Source organism: Leuresthes tenuis, unplaced genomic scaffold (assembly GCF_036924035.1).
Source record: "Leuresthes tenuis unplaced genomic scaffold, fLeuTen1.0.hap1 SCAF_8, whole genome shotgun sequence".
Classification (NCBI taxonomy): Eukaryota; Metazoa; Chordata; class Actinopteri; order Atheriniformes; family Atherinopsidae; genus Leuresthes; species Leuresthes tenuis.
The window spans coordinates 34,950,992-34,970,665 of record NW_027325362.1 but is presented as its reverse complement, the minus strand read 5'-3'; the positions used below and the strand labels follow the sequence as shown (position 1 = coordinate 34,970,665).

The window sequence follows — 19,674 nt, the reverse complement described above, 5'->3', positions numbered from 1 at the left end:
AATGCAACGCGCATCTGTCATGGCTGCTCACTGATACAACTTTAACCACATGGGTGGATAAACACTTAATGTCTGTTTGAAAATCACTCACTCGGCTTATTAATAGAGCTGGCTTTAACTCGGGACCGTTCCTGGCAGAATCCTTCTTCAGTTTATCACGAACCAGCGGTGTTCAGTCATGTCGCTCAACGCAGAGATCCCAGTACTCCGAGGCTTCCTAACATCCAGCGACGCAACGGAATGGAAACAGAACATCATCAGTGTTGCAGGTGAGAACCCCGGCTGCATTTTCGCTGTATGCGTCTTTAACACATTAGGAAAAAGATTATTTGATCTAGTCGCCGCTTCAGACACGGCTACGCTGGTTGGCTGTGGAAGCTTGCGAGGCAAAATGAGATTTAAACGCAACGATGGACAGATAGACTTTTAGATTTCTCTCTTTAGGTAGAAGTGCTAACGTACATGTCGGCCTTCCGACGTACTGGTGATGAAGACTGTGAGCGGATCACACAATGTCAATTTGCTCGAATTGAACCACTATCAAGCAGTTGTTAACCGTCGGCACTTTCCGTGTGTCCGTCCTGCCAGACTCCATGCAACGTTTGGGTAATATTCTGTTTGAGGGTGGTGGGGAGTACTGAATGAAGGAGTGAAATAGTGGTTTGAAATGTTGTGAGTGGCTTCGCTATTCGGCGTAAATCTTCTGAATGGATTTAAGCTAATAGAATCCGATTAGTCAAGAAAATGAGTTGATGTTAGCGTAAATTCGCTCAATCTTATGTGTGTTTTCTTTGCAGTGCCTTTTATCACATGAGACTGTGGCAGGTTGTAAGCTATATGGGAGCTACCTGGTTTCGCTTTTAGGTTGGATTGTACAGCTCCTGTCGGAGTCTGGCCACACACCTGCACCATGTCGAGCTGCCTTTTATCTTTAGCAAAGAAAGAGGAAACTTCCCCACATTTACGGGAGTGATGAAACATGGCTTTATTACAAAGTGGACAGCCAGAAAGCCTGGTTAAGATCTGGGGAAAGAGCGCCCATGTACATGTTCACAGGACATGATCCTGCTTACTTACACACACACACACACACACACACACACACTGTGTTATAGGAAGGACACACACACACACACACACTGTGTTATAGGAAGGACACACACACACACACACACACCGTGTTATAGGAAGGACACACACACACACACACACACTGTGTTATAGGAAGGACACACACACACACACACACACTGTGTTATAGGAAGGACACACACACACACACACACACTGTGTTATAGGAAGGACACACACACACACACACACACCGTGTTATAGGAAGGACACACACACACACACACACACACACACACTGTGTTATAGGAAGGACACACACACACACACACACACACACTGTGTTATAGGAAGGACACACACACACGATGTTGCTGTGCATCATCACTGTTGAAGGAAATGGACTTTTGTACGAGCCTTTAAAAGTGTGTTACTGTTGCAGTGAAAACTAAAGCTATGAAACGGTGTGTGTATCTGTGTGTGTATCTGTGTGCAGCTCTGTGTGCAGCTCTGTGTGTATCTCTGTGTGTATCTCTGTGTGTATCTCTGTGTGTATCTGTGTGTGTATCTGTGTGCAGCTCTGTGTGTATCTGTGTGCAGCTCTGTGTGCAGCTCTGTGTGTATCTGTGTGTGCAGCTCTGTGTGTATCTGTGTGTGCAGCTCTGTGTGTATCTGTGTGTGCAGCTCTGTGTGTATCTGTGTGCAGCTCTGTGTGTATCTCTGTGTGTATCTGTGTGTGTATCTGTGTGCAGCTCTGTGTGTATCTGTGTGCAGCTCTGTGTGTATCTCTGTGTGTATCTGTGTGTGTATCTGTGTGCAGTTCTGTGTGCAGTTCTGTGTGTATCTCTGTGTGTATCTCTGTGTGCAGCTCTGTGTGTATCTCTGTGTGTATCTGAGTGTGCAGCTCTGTGTGTATCTGTGTGTGCAGCTCTGTGTGTATCTGTGTGTGCAGCTCTGTGTGTATCTGTGTGTGCAGCTCTGTGTGTATCTCTGTGTGTATCTGTGTGTGTATCTCTGTGTGTATCTGTGTGTGTATCTGTGTGCAGCTCTGTGTGTATCTGTGTGCAGCTCTGTGTGTATCTCTGTGTGTATCTGTGTGTGTATCTGTGTGCAGTTCTGTGTGCAGTTCTGTGTGTATCTCTGTGTGTATCTCTGTGTGCAGCTCTGTGTGTATCTCTGTGTGTATCTGAGTGTGCAGCTCTGTGTGTATCTGTGTGTGCAGCTCTGTGTGTATCTGTGTGCAGCTCTGTGTGTATCTCTGTGTGCAGCTCTGTGTGTATCTCTGTGTGTATCTGTGTGTGTATCTCTGTGTGTATCTGTGTGTGTATCTCTGTGTGTATCTGTGTGTGCAGCTCTGTGTGTATCTGTGTGTGCAGCTCTGTGTGTATCTGTGTGCAGCTCTGTGTGTATCTCTGTGTGCAGCTCTGTGTGTATCTCTGTGTGTATCTGTGTGCAGCTCTGTGTGTGTATCTGTGTGCAGCTCTGTGTGTGTATCTGTGTGCAGCTCTGTGTGTATCTGTGTGCAGCTCTGTGTGTATCTGTGTGCAGCTCTGTGTGTGTATCTGTGTGCAGCTCTGTGTGTGTATCTGTGTGCAGCTCTGTGTGTGTATCTGTGTGCAGCTCTGTGTGTGTATCTGTGTGCAGCTCTGTGTGTGTATCTGTGTGCAGCTCTGTGTGCAGCTCTGTGTGCAGCTCTGTGTGCAGCTCTGTGTGTGTATCTGTGTGTATCTCTGTGTGCAGCTCTGTGTGTATCTCTGTGTGCAGCTCTGTGTGTATCTCTGTGTGTATCTGTGTGTGTATCTGTGTGCAGCTCTGTGTGTATCTGTGTGTATCTCTGTGTGTATCTCTGTGTGTATCTCTGTGTGTATCTCTGTGTGTATCTCTGTGTATCTCTGTGTGTATCTCTGTGTGTATCTCTGTGTGTATCTGTGTGTGTATCTCTGTGTGTATCTGTGTGTGCAGCTCTGTGTGTATCTCTGTGTGTATCTGTGTGTGTATCTCTGTGTGTATCTGTGTGTGTATCTGTGTGTGCAGCTCTGTGTGTATCTCTGTGTGTATCTGTGTGCAGCTCTGTGTGTATCTCTGTGTGTATCTGTGTGTGTATCTCTGTGTGTATCTGAGTGTGCAGCTCTGTGTGTATCTGTGTGTGCAGCTCTGTGTGTATCTGTGTGTGTATCTGTGTGCAGCTCTGTGTGTATCTGTGTGTATCTCTGTGTGTATCTCTGTGTGTATCTCTGTGTGTATCTCTGTGTGTATCTCTGTGTATCTCTGTGTGTATCTCTGTGTGTATCTCTGTGTGTATCTCTGTGTGTATCTGTGTGTGTATCTCTGTGTGTATCTGTGTGTGCAGCTCTGTGTGTATCTCTGTGTGTATCTGTGTGTGTATCTGTGTGTGTATCTCTGTGTGTATCTGTGTGTGTATCTGTGTGTGCAGCTCTGTGTGTATCTCTGTGTGTATCTGTGTGCAGCTCTGTGTGTATCTCTGTGTGTATCTGTGTGTGTATCTCTGTGTGTATCTGTGTGTGCAGCTCTGTGTGTATCTCTGTGTGTATCTGTGTGCAGCTCTGTGTGTATCTCTGTGTGTATCTGTGTGTGTATCTCTGTGTGTATCTGTGTGTGTATCTCTGTGTGTATCTGTGTGTGTATCTCTGTGTGTATCTGAGTGTGCAGCTCTGTGTGTATCTGAGTGTGCAGCTCTGTGTGTATCTGTGTGCAGCTCTGTGTGTATCTGAGTGGCCTCGCTGAGCCAACCAAAGTGTGTGAACCTCTTCAGCTGATGTGCATCCGAGGCCAACATTACAATGTTGTAGGATGATCAGAACAACTGTGGAAGTGAACTGGATCGTCTGAGTGTTTCAGTGCATGTTTCAATTCAATGAAATGACTTCAGTTCAATAAGTCATTCAGAAAATAAAATCATGTATTTTGCAATGAGCATCGAATATTATTAGGAAACCTAGAACAACAACCTGAAACCTTTCATTTTAAGGTCTACATTAGAAAACGAAGCGTCATAAATTGCCCTCCAATGAGCGGGTGCATGCTCCCACATGTCAGAGATGCACTTTCTATCAGGGCCGTTAGCAATGTCAGCCACAAATGATGAAATGATGCGTTTTGTTCCATCAGCCTGCATTTTCCTGGTCATCACCTGGCTTTGGAAAATGTCTAGTTTTGCAGAACTAGGAAAAGGAGAATGATCTTTGATAGTTGATGTCAGTGTTAAGACTCCATGATTAAGCTGTGCCTATCTAAATATCCTCATTTCAACACTGTGAGAAGATTTGGCAAAAATGTAGTTGAAGGAACTATTCTATTAAAAGCAGTGAAAGCACTGACCCCAAAGTAGACAGCAATAGTGAATTATAAAATGGTAAACGGTCTGCACTTGTTTGACTCCTTCTTGATTTCAGCTTGGTTCCACATTAGCTTTGTTTTCTCTTTCATTCATTTACAGACATATTAGTTTAGTTCTTCCTATTCTATATTAAAGGTGGACTGATAGAAAGTATTAATGGCCGATAATACTTTGGCCGGCACCCATTCATCCACTCGGGTCATGTCCCACCTTGACTACTGCAACACTCTCCTAACAGGTCTCCTAGTCTGTGCCGTAAAAACATGGAGAATGAAGAGAGCAGAGGGAGGAGAAGTGCATCATGGGAGGTCCCCCAGCAGTCTAAGCCTATAGCAGCTTAACTATGGGATGTTTCAGGGTCACCTGAGCCATCCCTAACTATAAGCTTTATCAAAAAGGAAAGTTTTAAGCCTAATCTTAAAAGTGGAAAGGGTGTCTGCTTCCTGAAGCCAAACTGGCAGCTTATTCCACAAGAGAGGGGCCTGATAACTGAAGGCTCTGCCTCCCATTCTACTTTTAGAAACTCTGGGAACAACAAGTAAACCTGCAGTTTGGGAGCGAAGTGCTCTGTTAGGAAAATATCTTACAATGAGATCTTTAAGATATGATGGAGCTCGGTCATTAAGCGCTTTATATGTGAGGAGAAGAATCTTAAATTCTATTCTGAATTTAACAGGGAGCCAATGAAGAGAAGCTAAAACTGGAGAAACATGATCTCTCCTGTTAGTTCTCATCAGAACTCTGGCTGCAGCATTTTGGATCAGCTGGAGGCTTTTCAGAGAATATGTGGGACAGCCCAATAATAAGGAATTACAGTAGTCCAATCCTGAAGTAACAAATGCATGAACTAGTTTCTCTGCATCACCCTGAGACAGGATGTTCCTGATTTTAGCAATATTACGAAGGTGAAAGAAGGCAGTCCTAGAAACCAGTTTTATATGTGCGTCAAATGATAAATTCTGGTCAAAAATAACTCCAAGGTTCCTCACTGTAGAACTAGAAGCCAAGGAAATAATAATAATAATAAAGTTATTACCTGTCGTTCTCTGAACTCCTTAAGCAGCTCTGGGGGCTTGTCCTTTTTGGGGTGTTAAAACGGAATTGACTGCTTTGAGACTTACGGCCCTTCAGAGCAGTATGGTTTTAGATCAGCTTACTGCCTCTGCAGGAGGTGTTTGTGCAATGATTGGTTCTTCCTGCTGCGCTTATATCCCAGCTGAGGACAGTGAAAGGGTGCTATTACGCTCGCTCTGTCCAACCTCATTAGGGATTCCCTCATTTCTGACTATACCCCACCTTCCGGCTGGTCTTCATGGCTTTGAGGTATTGGATGGCAGCTGTTTCTGCTTAGACGTCTTATCCCTGTTCTTAGTGTGTTTCTAATCCTGTTGGTCCTGTCTTGTTGCATGGTTCCCCTGGTTAACAGGCTGTTAGGTAATCTGATTGCTGCTCAGTTCTTAGACAGTACCCCCCTTTCCCACTCTGAGTTTCTGATCCTGCGTCTCAACCCTGTGTCAGATGATTTTGACCTCTCCTAATGTATTGTATTTTCTTATATTTTTCATATTTAATTTTTTCATTCCATGTTTCTGCTATTCCTTATTTCCTGGCATGTATATCTTTTGAGAAACAAATGCCGGTCTAATCTCACATATCTGTTAATGATGGTTATCTTTGAATCCACTGTGAATTAGGTAACCTGATGAGTACTGAGATATGTCTTCTAAAGTTTTGCTGTGTGATTAAAGTAAAAGGGGTTTTACTATAATCAAAAAGAGGGAAGTGTAATGGAAAATTTTATTTAGCCTTATGCTTGTCTCATCATGCTTAAATCACTTGTAAGACTTGATATTCATTCCCAGGCATTAGATGCACCAGATGTTACAGTACAATATTTCTTTTGTTTCTTGTGAAACTTGGTCTCCCTTTCCCAGGCACTCGAGAGATAAGATGTTTCCAATCAAACAATTCTGTCATTGTTCATTTTGTTTTGTGCACTCCACAAGGCCGTCCAGCTCATCAGGAGAAAAGAAGAAGTCGGCTTGAATGGTCTGATACGTAGACATTTTTTTCTTCTCCTTTGTTCGGGTTTAATACGACATGCAGTGAAACTGTAAGTCAGAGCTACACTCTGACACAGGTGCTCTGTGTTGACGAGTGTTTTTCACCTTAACAGTGCTAGAATAATCATGATTATTTTTTCCACCACAACACTTAATGACAGCAGTTTTTAAGGCCTTTGGATATGTTCCAGTCTGGAGTGAGATGTTAACTAGATGAGCGAGTTGTGGTAACAAACTGCTCAGCACAGACTTTAGAAATCTAGTGGGCAACTCATGAAGGCAGCACGTTGATGGACTCAGACTGCAGATGATCTATTCGACTGTTTTGTCAGTAACAGGTGTGAAATATGTCAGCTCTCGGTGTCTAGCTGGCTGCAGAGTAGTTATTTTGAGTTGTGGAAAAGTTCTTGCTAAATTGCTGGAAGTGAATGTCCCAGCAAGTTTATCCCAAGATCAGACCATGCAGTGCTCGGAGAAACTGTGAAAAAGCCAAGAGCTGCATCTCAGACTCTACAGGCTTTTAAGACAGCTGTCAATCTTCCCGGAGTGGACGTCCCAACAAGTTCAACTTAAGGTCAGATAATGCTTGGAGAAACGGCAAAAAACCCAAGAGACTCCACAGGCCACAGTTAGCATGTTAAATGTTAAAGTTCACAGTTAGAAAAAGACTGAACAAGGATGGCTTGTTTGGAAGGGCTGCAGGAGAAAGCCTCTTCTCTCTAAAAAGAACATGGAAGCACAGCTTAGGTTTGCAAAGCTGCATCTGAACAAAGCACAAGACTTCTGGAACAATGTCCTCTGGACAGACCAGACCAAAGTGGAGATGTTTGGTCCTAATGCACAGCAGCAGATCTACAACAGAATGTGTGAAAAAGAAAAGAATCGAGGTGTTGCAATGGTCCAGTCAGAGTCCAGACCTCAGCCTGACTGAAATGCTGTGGTGGGACCTTATCCCAGTTAGACCTAAAGTGAATGGTTTCTGGAACTGTCCCAAACTGTCCCAAAACACTTTGTTAGCCTCTGAAGAAACTGGAAGTATGAAAAACAAATATCTGTGAAGCTAAACCTTCAGCTTTAATTGTGCATTAACTATTTTGATCTCATATTTATTGATATACTTTAAGCAAAATTAGTGTGTATTGAAAATGTTGATGCAACGTTGCTCCAGGCTTGAAGAGCAAATGGCACATATGCTGCCAGGCCAAAAAAAAGTCGGACTGCCTTTAGCTCTGATTACAGCACTCATTCGCTGGGGCATCGTTTCGATAAGCTTCTATAATGTCACAACATTTATTTCCGTCCGGTGTTGCATTCATTTTTCACCAAGATCTTGTATTGATGATGGGAGAGTCGGACCACTGCGCAAAGTCTTCTCCAGCACAACCCAAAGAGTCTCAACGGGGTTCAGGTCTGGACTCTGTGGTGGCCGATCCATGTGTGAAAATGATGCCTCATGCTCCCTGAACCATTCTTTCACTGTTTGAGCCCGATGAATACGGGCATTGTCATCTAGGAATGTGCCCGTGCCATCAGGGAAGAAAAAATCCACAGACGGAATAATCTGGTCATTCAGTATATTCAGGTCGTCAGGCGAGCTCATTCTTTGGGCTCATAACGTTGCTGAACGTAGACCTGACCGACTGCAGCAACCCCAGATCATAGCACTGCCCACACAGGTTTGTATGGTAGGCACTAGGCATGATGGGTGCAGCACTTCATCCACCTCTCTTCTTACCCTGATGTGCTCATTATTCTGGAGCAGGGTAAATCTGGACTCATCAGACCACACTTCTTCCATTGCTCCAGAGTCCAATCACCCTAGCAAATTGAAGCCTTTTCTCCGATTAGCCTCACTGATTAGTGGTTTTCTTAGGGCTACACAGCTGTTCAGTCCCAATCCCTTGAATTCCAATTGTATTTTGCGTGTTGAAATGCTCTTACTTTCACTATTAAACATGAGTTCTGCTGTTGTTCTTTCTACAATTTGATTTCACCAAACGTTTAAGTGATCACCGATCACGATCATTCAAGATTTCTCCCTCAAAGATGATGGTTCCCCACTATCCTTCCAGTTGACCCTTATCAAACAGACTAACATATTTTCCACAACCACGTTATGTGTCTTCCAAAATGGTTGTTTTAAGAAATGAGAATGTACTCACTGCATCAGTTAGGGTTAAATAACTTGTTGCCAGCTGAAACATAACCATTCATGCTGTAATTACCCAATGGGAGGCTCTTGCCTATTTGCAAGTCACAATGTGTTAAGAGAGCTGTTCATTAATGAATGAAAAAATATTTGGATTAATTACATCCACAAATCACTTTCAGTTGTACAGCTAGCTTTTAAAAAAACTTCAGTGTAAATTAATTATTTATCTGAATGCAGACTGAACCAGGTTTGATTTAAAACAAATTAGTTGCATGCTCATCACAAACTAAATGTAGAGGGACGCAGCTTCATCTTACTCTTCGTTCGCCATCTTTCTGAAAGCCTGAGTTTGTTGTTGGTGGTGAAGACGTCAACAGGAAGTGGCTCTATTAGCGATAGCTGAAATGGGGACAGCGCCACCTATGGTACCGGGGTATGACATGCTTTGTGCCAGTGATTCCATTCATTCACCACCATATATCCAAGGATAATTACCCTCAGATAAGGAGCAGAACCCAACTGTAGCTGTAATCCAGTTAATCTCATCATGTAGACCCACTGAGGGGGTCAGAGCTGTTATGGCAGAAAACGGGGACCTACTCATTATTAGGCAGGTGGTCATAAAGTTATAGTTATCAGCAAGTTACAGAGCCAGACTGATGAGTCTGAGTTTGGTTAGATGTTTACCTGGCACAGGTTTTATTTTTTGTGTTTTGCTCCTGGTCGTCCTACAGTACATTTACACATTTGACCCTTTACTGGAATTACATGTTAAATACTAAAAGTGTAGTTTTCTACATTGTGTTAAATTGGAGTTGCTGACAGTGGTGATGCAAATATGAAACTGCCATTTGTCACTTTTGCTTAGCTAGAATAAAACAGACTTACTGACAAATGTTTGTAGGGGGATGATTTGAGTTTGGTTTCCTTTGACAAACAATTAAATTATTCATCATAAACATCTGAGTTTTTAGTCCAAATCTCTGTTTTAGTGTGTAGTACAATGGCTTTAAAAGCTTTACTTTGCTATTGACCAAAGCTCAATCCCTAAAAATGGCAAGAATCTGACATCTAGACATGCACAACTGTCTGGGGATGGACTGAATGGTCCTTTTAGACAAAAAGATGTGGTTTTGCAGGGGATACATGGCACTCTCTCTCAACTTTTCCAGACTTTGTTATACAGCTTATGACATTTACTTCTCTCTTTTTTTATCTCCACCAGGGAACACAAAGCAATCAGTGCTAATGAGCCAAGCCAGTTTCCCTCCTCAAATAAAAGACGCATTTGCTAAGCTTAGTGCCCGGGTAATACAGTTATTTCTGGTTGGCCCTCCAGCTGCCCTTATCCTTCTATAAATCAACTTTTTTCATCAGTCCAAATATAGTCGTCCTCAGCTTACACAGGGTAGTTCAGGCAGATTAAGTCCTTTTGACGTGTGCACCCCGTCAATCCCCCGCTGCTGTGCGGGTCACACAGCAGTCAAAACAAGAGGTGTACTTCAGTTGTCTTAACCCCAGATTCTTGGAAGTATTATTTAAGGTTTAGTATATATGATCACATGAGTGTTATTGTTAAAATTCATGATTTTCTTCTCACTTTTCGAAGACTCATTAATTCTAGAGTTTACATGAACACTGCAACTTCTAGTACACACTGTGTCTTCTCAGTTGACTGAAGAGAAGGAGAACTAAAATGATGGGAATGCTCGACCAATCAAAAATATTCAGCATTGCAAGCCCCACCCAGAACATTCCATTAATCTTAAAAGTACCAGGGCCATTTTTAGGGCTGAAATTCCTTCTCTGGAACCCTTCTTTTTCTTGTAGTAATCCTCACACAATGCCAATACAGCTGATACTTTCCTTAAGTTTGCTGTGTCTTTTGTTTAGCTTGTTGGAGACATAACAGTTGTGATGTATTCAACTTGACTCAAAATGCTACTTTTATTGTGGAAACATTCAAACAAATAATCAAATCATGCAGTGTCCTTATCCAGACTGTGTCGCCTCAAAATTGTTAAAGCAAGATTGTTGTGTGATGGCTTGGTATGTGGCTTTGGTGGTTAAAGTCCTGCAGACTAAAGAACATTTTGGGTGGTTATCGACTCATCATTATTTCTAAGAGATACACAATATTGCCTCGTAGTACTAGTATTGTCTCATCTGCCTTTACTCGCATATGAACTTCAGTAACATCTCATTCTTAATCCATAGGGTTTAATATGACGTCGGTCCACCCTTTGCAGCTATAACAGCTTCAACTCTTCTGGATAAGTTTTCCACAAGGTTTAGGAGTGTGTTTCTGGGAATTTTTGACCATTCTTCCATTTGTGAGGTCAGACACTGATGTTGGACAGAAGGCCTGACTCTCAGTCTCTGCTCTAATTCATCCCAAAGGTGTTCTATCAGGCTGAGGTCAGGACAGTCAGGTTCTTCCACACCAAACTGGCTCATCCATGTCTTTATGGACCTTGCTTTGTACACTGGTGTGCAGCCATGTTGGAACAGGAAGGGGCCATCCCCAAACTGTTTCCACAAAGTTGGGAGCCTGAAATTGTCCAAAATCTCTTATATGTGAAGCATTCAGAGTTTATTTCACTGGAACTAAGGGGCCAAGCCCAGGTCCTGAAGAACAACCCCACACCATAACCCCCCCCTCCACCAAACTTTATACTTGGCACAATGCAAGTACCGTTGTCCTGGCGGCGTGCTTTACACCACTGCATCCGACACTTTGCATTGCACTTGGTGATGTATGGCTTGGATGCCGCTGCTCGGCCATGGAAACCCATTCCATGAAGCTCTCTACACACTGTTCTTCAGCTAATCTGAAGGCCACATGAAGGTTGGAGGTCTGCAGCGGTCTTCATGACTGAGCTGCTGTCGTTCCCAACCGCTTCCACTTTGTTGTAACACCACTGACAGCTGACTGTGGAATATTTAGCAGCGAGGAAATTTCACGACTGGACTTGTTGCACAGGTGGCTTCCTATCACGGTACCATGCTGGAATTCACTGAGCTCCTGAGAGCGACCATTTCTTTCACAGATGTTTGTAGAAGCAGTCTGCATGTCGAGGTGCTTCAATTTATACACCTGTGGCCATGGAAGTGACTGGAACACCTGAATTTAATTATTTGGATGGGTGAGGGAATACTTTTGGCCATATAGTGTACTCATCAGATGTTTGCTAATATCTTTTATGATTTGGCTGCGACTTATCAGCACAATGACATCCTTGTACATCTGCTGCTTTTGTCTCTTTGAGAGTTCACACATGCAGACAGAGGCCTGCATTTGCATGTGCCAACACATATCAAGCCAGCATCACAGAATCAGCTGAGGGGTGACAGTTGGGGTGATACGTTCCACAATGCTGTGGAGTGTGTTTCACCTGTGTTCCTACCTAACACAGAGGGGCCCAAGTACGGCTGTGCAGCTATGTGTGGGCTGTAACACTGTTCTACTTTAAAATACATTGTACATTATTTCAGAATGTTGTCTTTATGCAAGAACACTTTGGAACCTGTCTCGTTTTTGATTATTATTTTTTCCATGTTCTTTCAGAGGCGGGCTGCCTACTGCAGTCTTTGTTGGATGGAGACTTTGAGGCAGTTCTGCTGAGCCCACAGGTGACATATCTGCTCACAGGAGATGGCAGCTATAATGAAGATGAGGACATTGAGGCCTATCTCGAGAGACGGCTCCTACTGTATCTCACTGATGGCACCCATGATAATCAGACCAACAGGTAAGGTCACTATTGGACAGTAAAGATTCCTCAGCTGAAATTACAGCATTAAAGCAACTCTCCTATGAAGCCTCTGAGATGTACAGAAAATGATCATGATTCTGCTGGAGTCATTATTATTTGTGTTTGGATAAGGGTATACTTTGAGTTATCTGGAGCGCACTTTAATCTGTCATCTCTTTAAAAGTATTCATGAATTCTGCAAAAAAGGTGGTGATAAAATGCTTTTTTTTTTTTTTTTGTCAAAGCAATGCAAAAGCATGCTAACTTACTCTACTGATATGGTGAATTTGTAAAGTCTACACTGTATCGAGACAAATGCTAAACTGTAAACCGTGGTCTCTTGCTTTTGTCAAGAATTATTCATTTCTAATAAGGACAGCAGAGCTTCTTTCTTTCCTCTTTCCTGCTCTACCCTCATCATGACAAGGTCCATTTCTCCTCTCTTCCATCACCCTGACTTTCCCACCCTAATTGAAATGCACTAAAGCATGCCAGTGTGATTTTATATCCTCTAAATGTGGCAGGTAGAAAGACCTGCAGTTACCTGTAAATGGTAAGACTTTGTCAAGCCAGGAAATATTTTGGTATATTAAGATGTGACTTCTCTGCAGCGTTTCTGTGCTGTAACTCCAGTGTTCATCATCTCTTCTGCTGCAGGGAGCTCGTGTTGCTGGCCCTGGCTGTCTCCTGCCTCCACATGTTTGCCCAGAGTAACTGGACTGGCCCGCCGCTCTCTTTTCACATCTTTGACTTGCTGCCTCCGGCCCTCCTGTCCTCTCAGGTATGTCTCCAACTTTTGTGTCATGTATTAAAGCTAAAACAACTCAGATTTTGAGGCCCTCTTGTGATTTTATTCAGAATTATGCCCGTGTTTTCCTCTTACAATAAACATGGAGAATAATGTACTGGCCCAATCAGATCACTATTTAAACAAGAGAATATTGCAGTTGAATTGGATCATTACACTCAATCAAAAGTTTAATGAAGGAAATCTTAATCTGTCCTAATTATCTTATGAGATCATCACCTGGAATATTTTTTAGATGAGCCTTAAGCAGCAGCTCAGCTAACAGCTCACAGAACTATAACCAAGGTTGCTGCTGGCTGTTTTTTAAGATTATAGTAGTAAACCACTTAGTTCAGTAATCTTGACAATCAAAGTGAGATGGGTTTCTTTGGCTCACATTGAAGCCTCTCTCACAGATGCTCTGCTTTCCATTCATCCGGATGTGCCGATGTGATGTGAATTACCCTCTGGGAGCTTTTCTACAAGAAAAGACAGAATTCAAAATCACTTACAACACGGCAGTTTAAACTGCTGCAGTCATGTCAACAGACACACTCATAGCAGTGGTGAGTTAATTTGAGATATGATGAGCCATTCAGAGGCGTCTCACAGTTCACAATTTTAAATAAACAGCAGCACTGTTCAAACCTTCCATCACTATCATTTTAACCAATTTAATATAGCTGCAGGGATGTGGAAGCCCTGCTTACCTATGTGATACTTTAAAAGCACTGGGTACGGTACTGGTGGGTAAGGTGGAGTAGTTGGCAACGACACTGCACTTGTAAACAATGAAATGGTATATATGACTATGGAAGCGAATCGTAACCATAGTTCAAATTAAAATGCATTTGCAGAAAGGCTTTTTCATTTTTAGAATGTGGCTGCATTATTTGACTCAAATTAAATTAGTAATCAATCATTCTATTTGCATTTTAATTTTCTTCTTCAAGAGTGCTCAATCTTTCACTTACTTAAAATGAAAAAGAAATAGACATTTGAGATTTAATTTTCAAAATATGCCACAGCAAATAGATACCAAAATTCAATTTGAAATGTCAAATTTGAAAATTAAAATGCATTTGCAGAAATGCTTTTTCATTTTAAGAAATTGGCTGCATTATTGGACTCATAAATAAAATTAGTAATCAATCCTTCCATTTTCTTCTTCAAGACTGCACATTATTGCTTTTTCGTTATCATGGTCTGCCCACAAAGTACTGCCTATGATTCAAAAAGGAAAACGCAATCTGAGCGGCGCAGCAGAGTGACGTCGGCTCTTCCTCAGCTACCTGCTGACTGAGCTACCCATCTTGTTCGGTAGGGGGCGCTGTGTACATCTGCATTGCATTACATTACATTGTAAATGTGCCGGGAAATTGATTGAATTGCCGGGTCTCTGGATTGAGAAATACAAGACGGTCCTTTTTTTTTCCCCATTGAAACGATCACTAAGAACAGTAACAATGCACGCTCATTGTTTGCTACTGTTAACAGATTAACAAATCCACCAATGCCAGTAGCCTCTGAATTTCTGTCTTCCGAAGCCTGCAATGACTTGGCTGCCTTTTTAACTGGGAGTGACACCCATCTCTATCTGTCCAGTAAACCTGACGCCACTCTCTGAGATTAAATCCTGGTTCACCTCAAACTTCCTTAAACTCAGCAGTGATAAAACTGACCTCCTTTTAGTTGGCACCAAATCCACCCTATCCCAAGTTGACAGGTTCTCCCTCACCATAGACAGCTCCACAGTGTCCCCCTCTCCCCAGGTTTAGAGTCTGGGTGTCATCCTCGACAGCACACTTTCTTTCCACTCCCACATCAATAACATTAGCCGGTCTGCTTATTTCCATTTGCGTAACCTTATTCGTCTCCACCCCTCTCTCACTCCTCACACCACTGCTGTCCTGGTCCATCGATTATTGTAACTCACTCCTTTTCGGTGTCCCTCACAAATACCTTCATAAGTTTCAACTGATCCAAAATTCTGCAGCCCGCATCATTACCAGAACCCCCTCCTTTCACCGTATCACCCCCGTTCTCCAGCAGCTTCACTGGCTCCCGGTCAAATTCAGAATTATTTTTAAAACCCTTCTCTTTACATTCAAGGCCATCTACAACCTCGCCCCCCAATATCTGTCTGATCTCCTCTGCATTGTCATCCCCTCTCGCTCCCTGAGGTCTTCCTCCTCCCTCCACCTCTCTGTGCCCTCTGCCCGTCTCAGCACCATGGAGCAGAGCTTTCAGTCGCTCTGCTCCCCAACTCTGGATGTCACTCCCACCAGACATCTGCAACATTGACTCATTAGCCCTCTTCAAATCAGAAGTCAAAACCCATCTGTTCCAAGCTGCATTCTCCCTCTAGCCTCATTGTTCTTTTGAACTTGTGTTATTTTATTTATTGTGTTTTAATGTGTTGTAAAGTGTCATTAAGTGTTAAGAAAGGTGCTTTTTTAAAATGAAATGTTTTATTATTATTAACTAACAAGATCTTGAACATTAGACAAGCTATCAGTGCCTCTATTGGAGCTTCTGGAAATGCAATGTCCCACTTGCTGCAAAAGTCAAATTGAAATATAATGAATATAATGATCAAATCAACCAATATGACCTTTGAAAACATTAAAATACAACAGAGACCCTCAACTTGCTGTCAGTTTTTCAAAATGTCACAGGTAGCTTAACTCCAGGTCTCCTGAATATTGTAAATACATCTTTCTGATATTTATCAGGAGGTTTTAAGAACCCCACTCATCAAGACTCTGTTAAAAAATAATGATTTGGACCCCTCAGTAATGAATAATTGTAGGTCGCTGTCAAACATTCCGTTTCTAGGTAAAATCATAGAAACAGCTGAACTAATTCTCTGAATCGGGGCTCCGTCCTCACCGCAGCACTGAGACTGCTCCTGTTTAAGTAAGAAACATGACTAATGTTAACAATTCTGTCTTGGTGTTACTGGATGTCAGTGCTACATTTAATATAGTCAACCACAACATATTGCTCTGCAGTCTGGAAAACTAGGTGAGACTTTCTGTCACAGCACGAAACTGGTAGAAATCTCACTTAAAGTACAGAGACTACTTTTTGTCGATAGGTAATCCTACATCTGATTTAAAAAAAAAAAAAAAAAAAAAAAAAAAAGACTGGCATGTGGAGTTGCTTAGGGTTCAGTTCTGGGGCCTCTTTTGTTCAGTATTTATGTGCTCCCACTCTGATTATACAAAGCAGAAAAATGTTCTTACCACACTTATGTGGACACCACACAAATCTAGATAACCATATCGCCCAGGGATTATAATCCCACACAAACACTCATAGTGTGATCAACAAATAAATACCGTAAATTCTGGACTATAAACCGCTACTTTTCCCCAGGCTTTGACCACCGCGGCTTATAATACGGTGCAGGTAATATAAGTTTTTTTTCTTTTTCTTATTTTTTTTTCATGCGACCAAAAACATTTTGCCTCGTAATATTAGACCAATAAAATGAACAAATAGTTCACAGTGGTCCAATGAAACTGTACGATAAATCAAAAACACTTACACTGCTAAATTATTTTAAATCGGTCATTTGTACTCACCCTCAACATGGAAAACAAAGAAATGCATATGATGCAGCTTTTAAATTAAAGGCGATCTATTTGAGATTTACGCCACCTGTTTGTGCGTTACTGATAGGTATTTAAGTTATAACCATCGGTGTTACAGGCACTGTTCGGGGAAAAAAGCATTTACGCCACCTGTTTGTGCCTTACTGATAGGTATTTAAGTTAAAACCATCGGTGCTCCGAGCTCGGTGCTCGAAGAGCCCTTCCCTTACGCGAGAAACTCGCCAACTCTCTTCTCTGCAGGTTCAGGACTCATGATTCATACCCGAGCGGTTCACAGCTCACTCGCTCTCTCTCCCTCTCGGCTTCATTTTGAAGGATGCGAGAGTTCATTCATTCTGTACATAATTATTTTATTTTAATGGTGCACTGTTGAATGTTAGAATATCATGATTTTTGTGCAACTGTTTAGGTTATTTAAATGTTCTATTTATGCACATTTTCATACATTTTATTATAATTTTCACTGTTTCGCACTGAATGTTAATTTATTGGCTGTTTGGGTTATTTGCATTTATTTAGAGAGAAAGAAAGAAAAATAAATGCCTGGGAGACTTCTTGATTTATTTTTATTTTTTAAAATCTTTTTCACAATGCTTTGGGGACTGGAGTGGTTTGGAATTTGTTTGTACATTCCATGGCGCACACTCTGGGTGACTGATTCAAGTGCCTCGAAAACCTGATTCACTTTAGTGAGTGACTCGTACAAACTTGAGTCAGTAAAAGGAATCGAGTATCCCATCACTACCTCCTGCTTCTTGTGTGTGAGACCACAGAAACAGTGGGATCAAGAATACAAGCAGCTGAAACAATCTATGCTCAGTACACATATAACCTCACAATCACAAATAGTCTAAACTGAAACAGGAAGGAAGGATTTCACATTACATCCCGTTTGGCCTGGGAACACTGGGATCCCTCAGTGTAGCTGAAGGATTTCTATGGGGGAACAGATGCTACTGGAAGTTATGGCAATTCTGTTTTACGATTCATGTCTGGTAAATGGTAAATGGTAAACTTGTATATACTTGTACTTGTATAGCGCTTTTCTAGTCTAGCTGACCACTCAAAGCACTACATGCCGCATTCACCCCACTCAGACACACACTCATACAGCATGTCTTAGGATATAACTACGTGCTTTCTAAGCATTCACACACATTCATACCCCCAATGATATACTGGGTTCAGTGTCTTGCCCAAGGACGCTTCGACAATTATCCTGGGGAAGCCAGAGTCGAACCACCGACCTTCCGATTGGTGGGCGACTGCTCTTCCTCCTGAGTTACAGCCGTCTGGATAAGCAACCTCACAGTTGATGAATGGACGCTAAGCTATTGTACAGCAGTCAGTGTATTAATAGGAAATGTTTGCATTGCAAGGTGAGAATGTTGGTATGAAAGTGAAAAGCATTTGCTCCTAGGCTCCTATGTAAGAGTGGTAGCACATTTATGTTGGATGTTTTTTAAATGCACCTGCACTGTTCCTCAGCAGCATTGAGTCAGTTTATGAAATATCACATTGTAAGAAAAAGGAAAAAAATATTATAGAATTGTTTTTGTTTTTTTTCTTTACAAATGCTTGGTGATCTGTACGCTATTAGAAACAAAACCTTATTTTTTTCCTAAGCTATATCCAACGTGTATATTTTTTCAGTTTAATTTGAGAATGAAAATTACATTCCAGATCTTAATTTCTTTCAGTCATTTTTCTCTATAAATGTCTCTAATTCCCTTGACTAGAAACCCCAGACTTTGGTTGAGGCCATCAACTCCAGTCTGCTCCTGGATGGGGAATCTGTCTATAGCCTGGTAATCAACCCCTTCCTGCTCCTGTTGGCCAGGGTAATTCTCACCAAGTGCTCTACCAAGATGGAAAGCCTCCAGGTACATCTGTCTTTACCTCCCCTTTATGATTACATTGAATTGAAGAGAGGATCCAACCAGAATTCAAATGCACTGATGCAACTACTACCATGTGTTGTTCTTATCTGTTTTGAAAACCTAATTCATCAATTTACAGTGTGGGTGTGAAAGATTTTATAAACCTATCTAGGGTAATGAAATGGGTTATTGCAGCTGAACTGGGTTAGATCTTCTGACTTTGCATTTCACAGTGAACAAACTCTTCATATAACAGATTTACAGAAAGGGCTGCATATTATTCTATAAGTTGTAAGATATATAGTTGATATTTGACTAAATGCTGTACATCTGTGAACGTGCCATAGGATTCAGATGTTATCTTTTGCTTAGCAATTCCTTAATCTTATGTTTAATCTTTTTTAAACTTTTCTTGGTGGATTTGCTAGTGTGCTTAACATCATCATCATGACGAAGGGTACACTTTTGTCTTCGATCACAATTTCGCCTTCTGGCTCAGCTCCTTCTTCACAACGATGGGTCGGTGCAGAGCCCGCAACACTGCTGACGCCGCACTGATCCGCCCGTCAATCTCACCCTCCATTCGTCCCTCACTCGTGAACAAGACCCCGAGATATTTGAACTCCTCCACTTGGGGAAGGATTTCATTCCCGACCTGGAGAGAGCATTCCACCTTTACCTGGCTGAGGACCATGGTCTCGGATTTGGAGGTGCTGATTCTCATCCCAGCCACTTCACACTCGGCTGCGAATCGCTCCAGTGAGAGCTGAAGGTCATGACCTGACGATGCTAACAGAACCACATCATCGGCAAAAAGCAGAGACCCCATTTCTGAGGTCGCCAAATCAGACCCCCTCAATGCCCTGGCTGCGCCTAGAAATTCTGTCCATAAAAATTATGAACAGAATCGGTGACAAAGGGCAGCCCTGACAGAGTCCAACCCTCACCGGTAACACGTCCGACTTACTGCCGGCAATGCGGACCAAAC

At 42.2% G+C, this 19,674-nt stretch overlaps 1 protein-coding gene across 1 annotated transcript in view; it reads left to right on the top strand.

Annotated features, from left to right (window-relative positions):
• The window catches only part of ttc27 (tetratricopeptide repeat domain 27), a 98,127-nt gene continuing 78,453 nt past the window's right edge, over nucleotides 1-19,674 (top strand). The window contains exons 1-4 of the mRNA XM_072391570.1: nucleotides 1-269; nucleotides 12,213-12,396; nucleotides 13,057-13,180; nucleotides 18,546-18,689. Of these exons, the coding sequence (XP_072247671.1) occupies nucleotides 179-269; nucleotides 12,213-12,396; nucleotides 13,057-13,180; nucleotides 18,546-18,689 (543 nt within the window). The 5' untranslated portion in view covers nucleotides 1-178. The remainder of the gene's footprint in view (nucleotides 270-12,212; nucleotides 12,397-13,056; nucleotides 13,181-18,545; nucleotides 18,690-19,674) is intronic.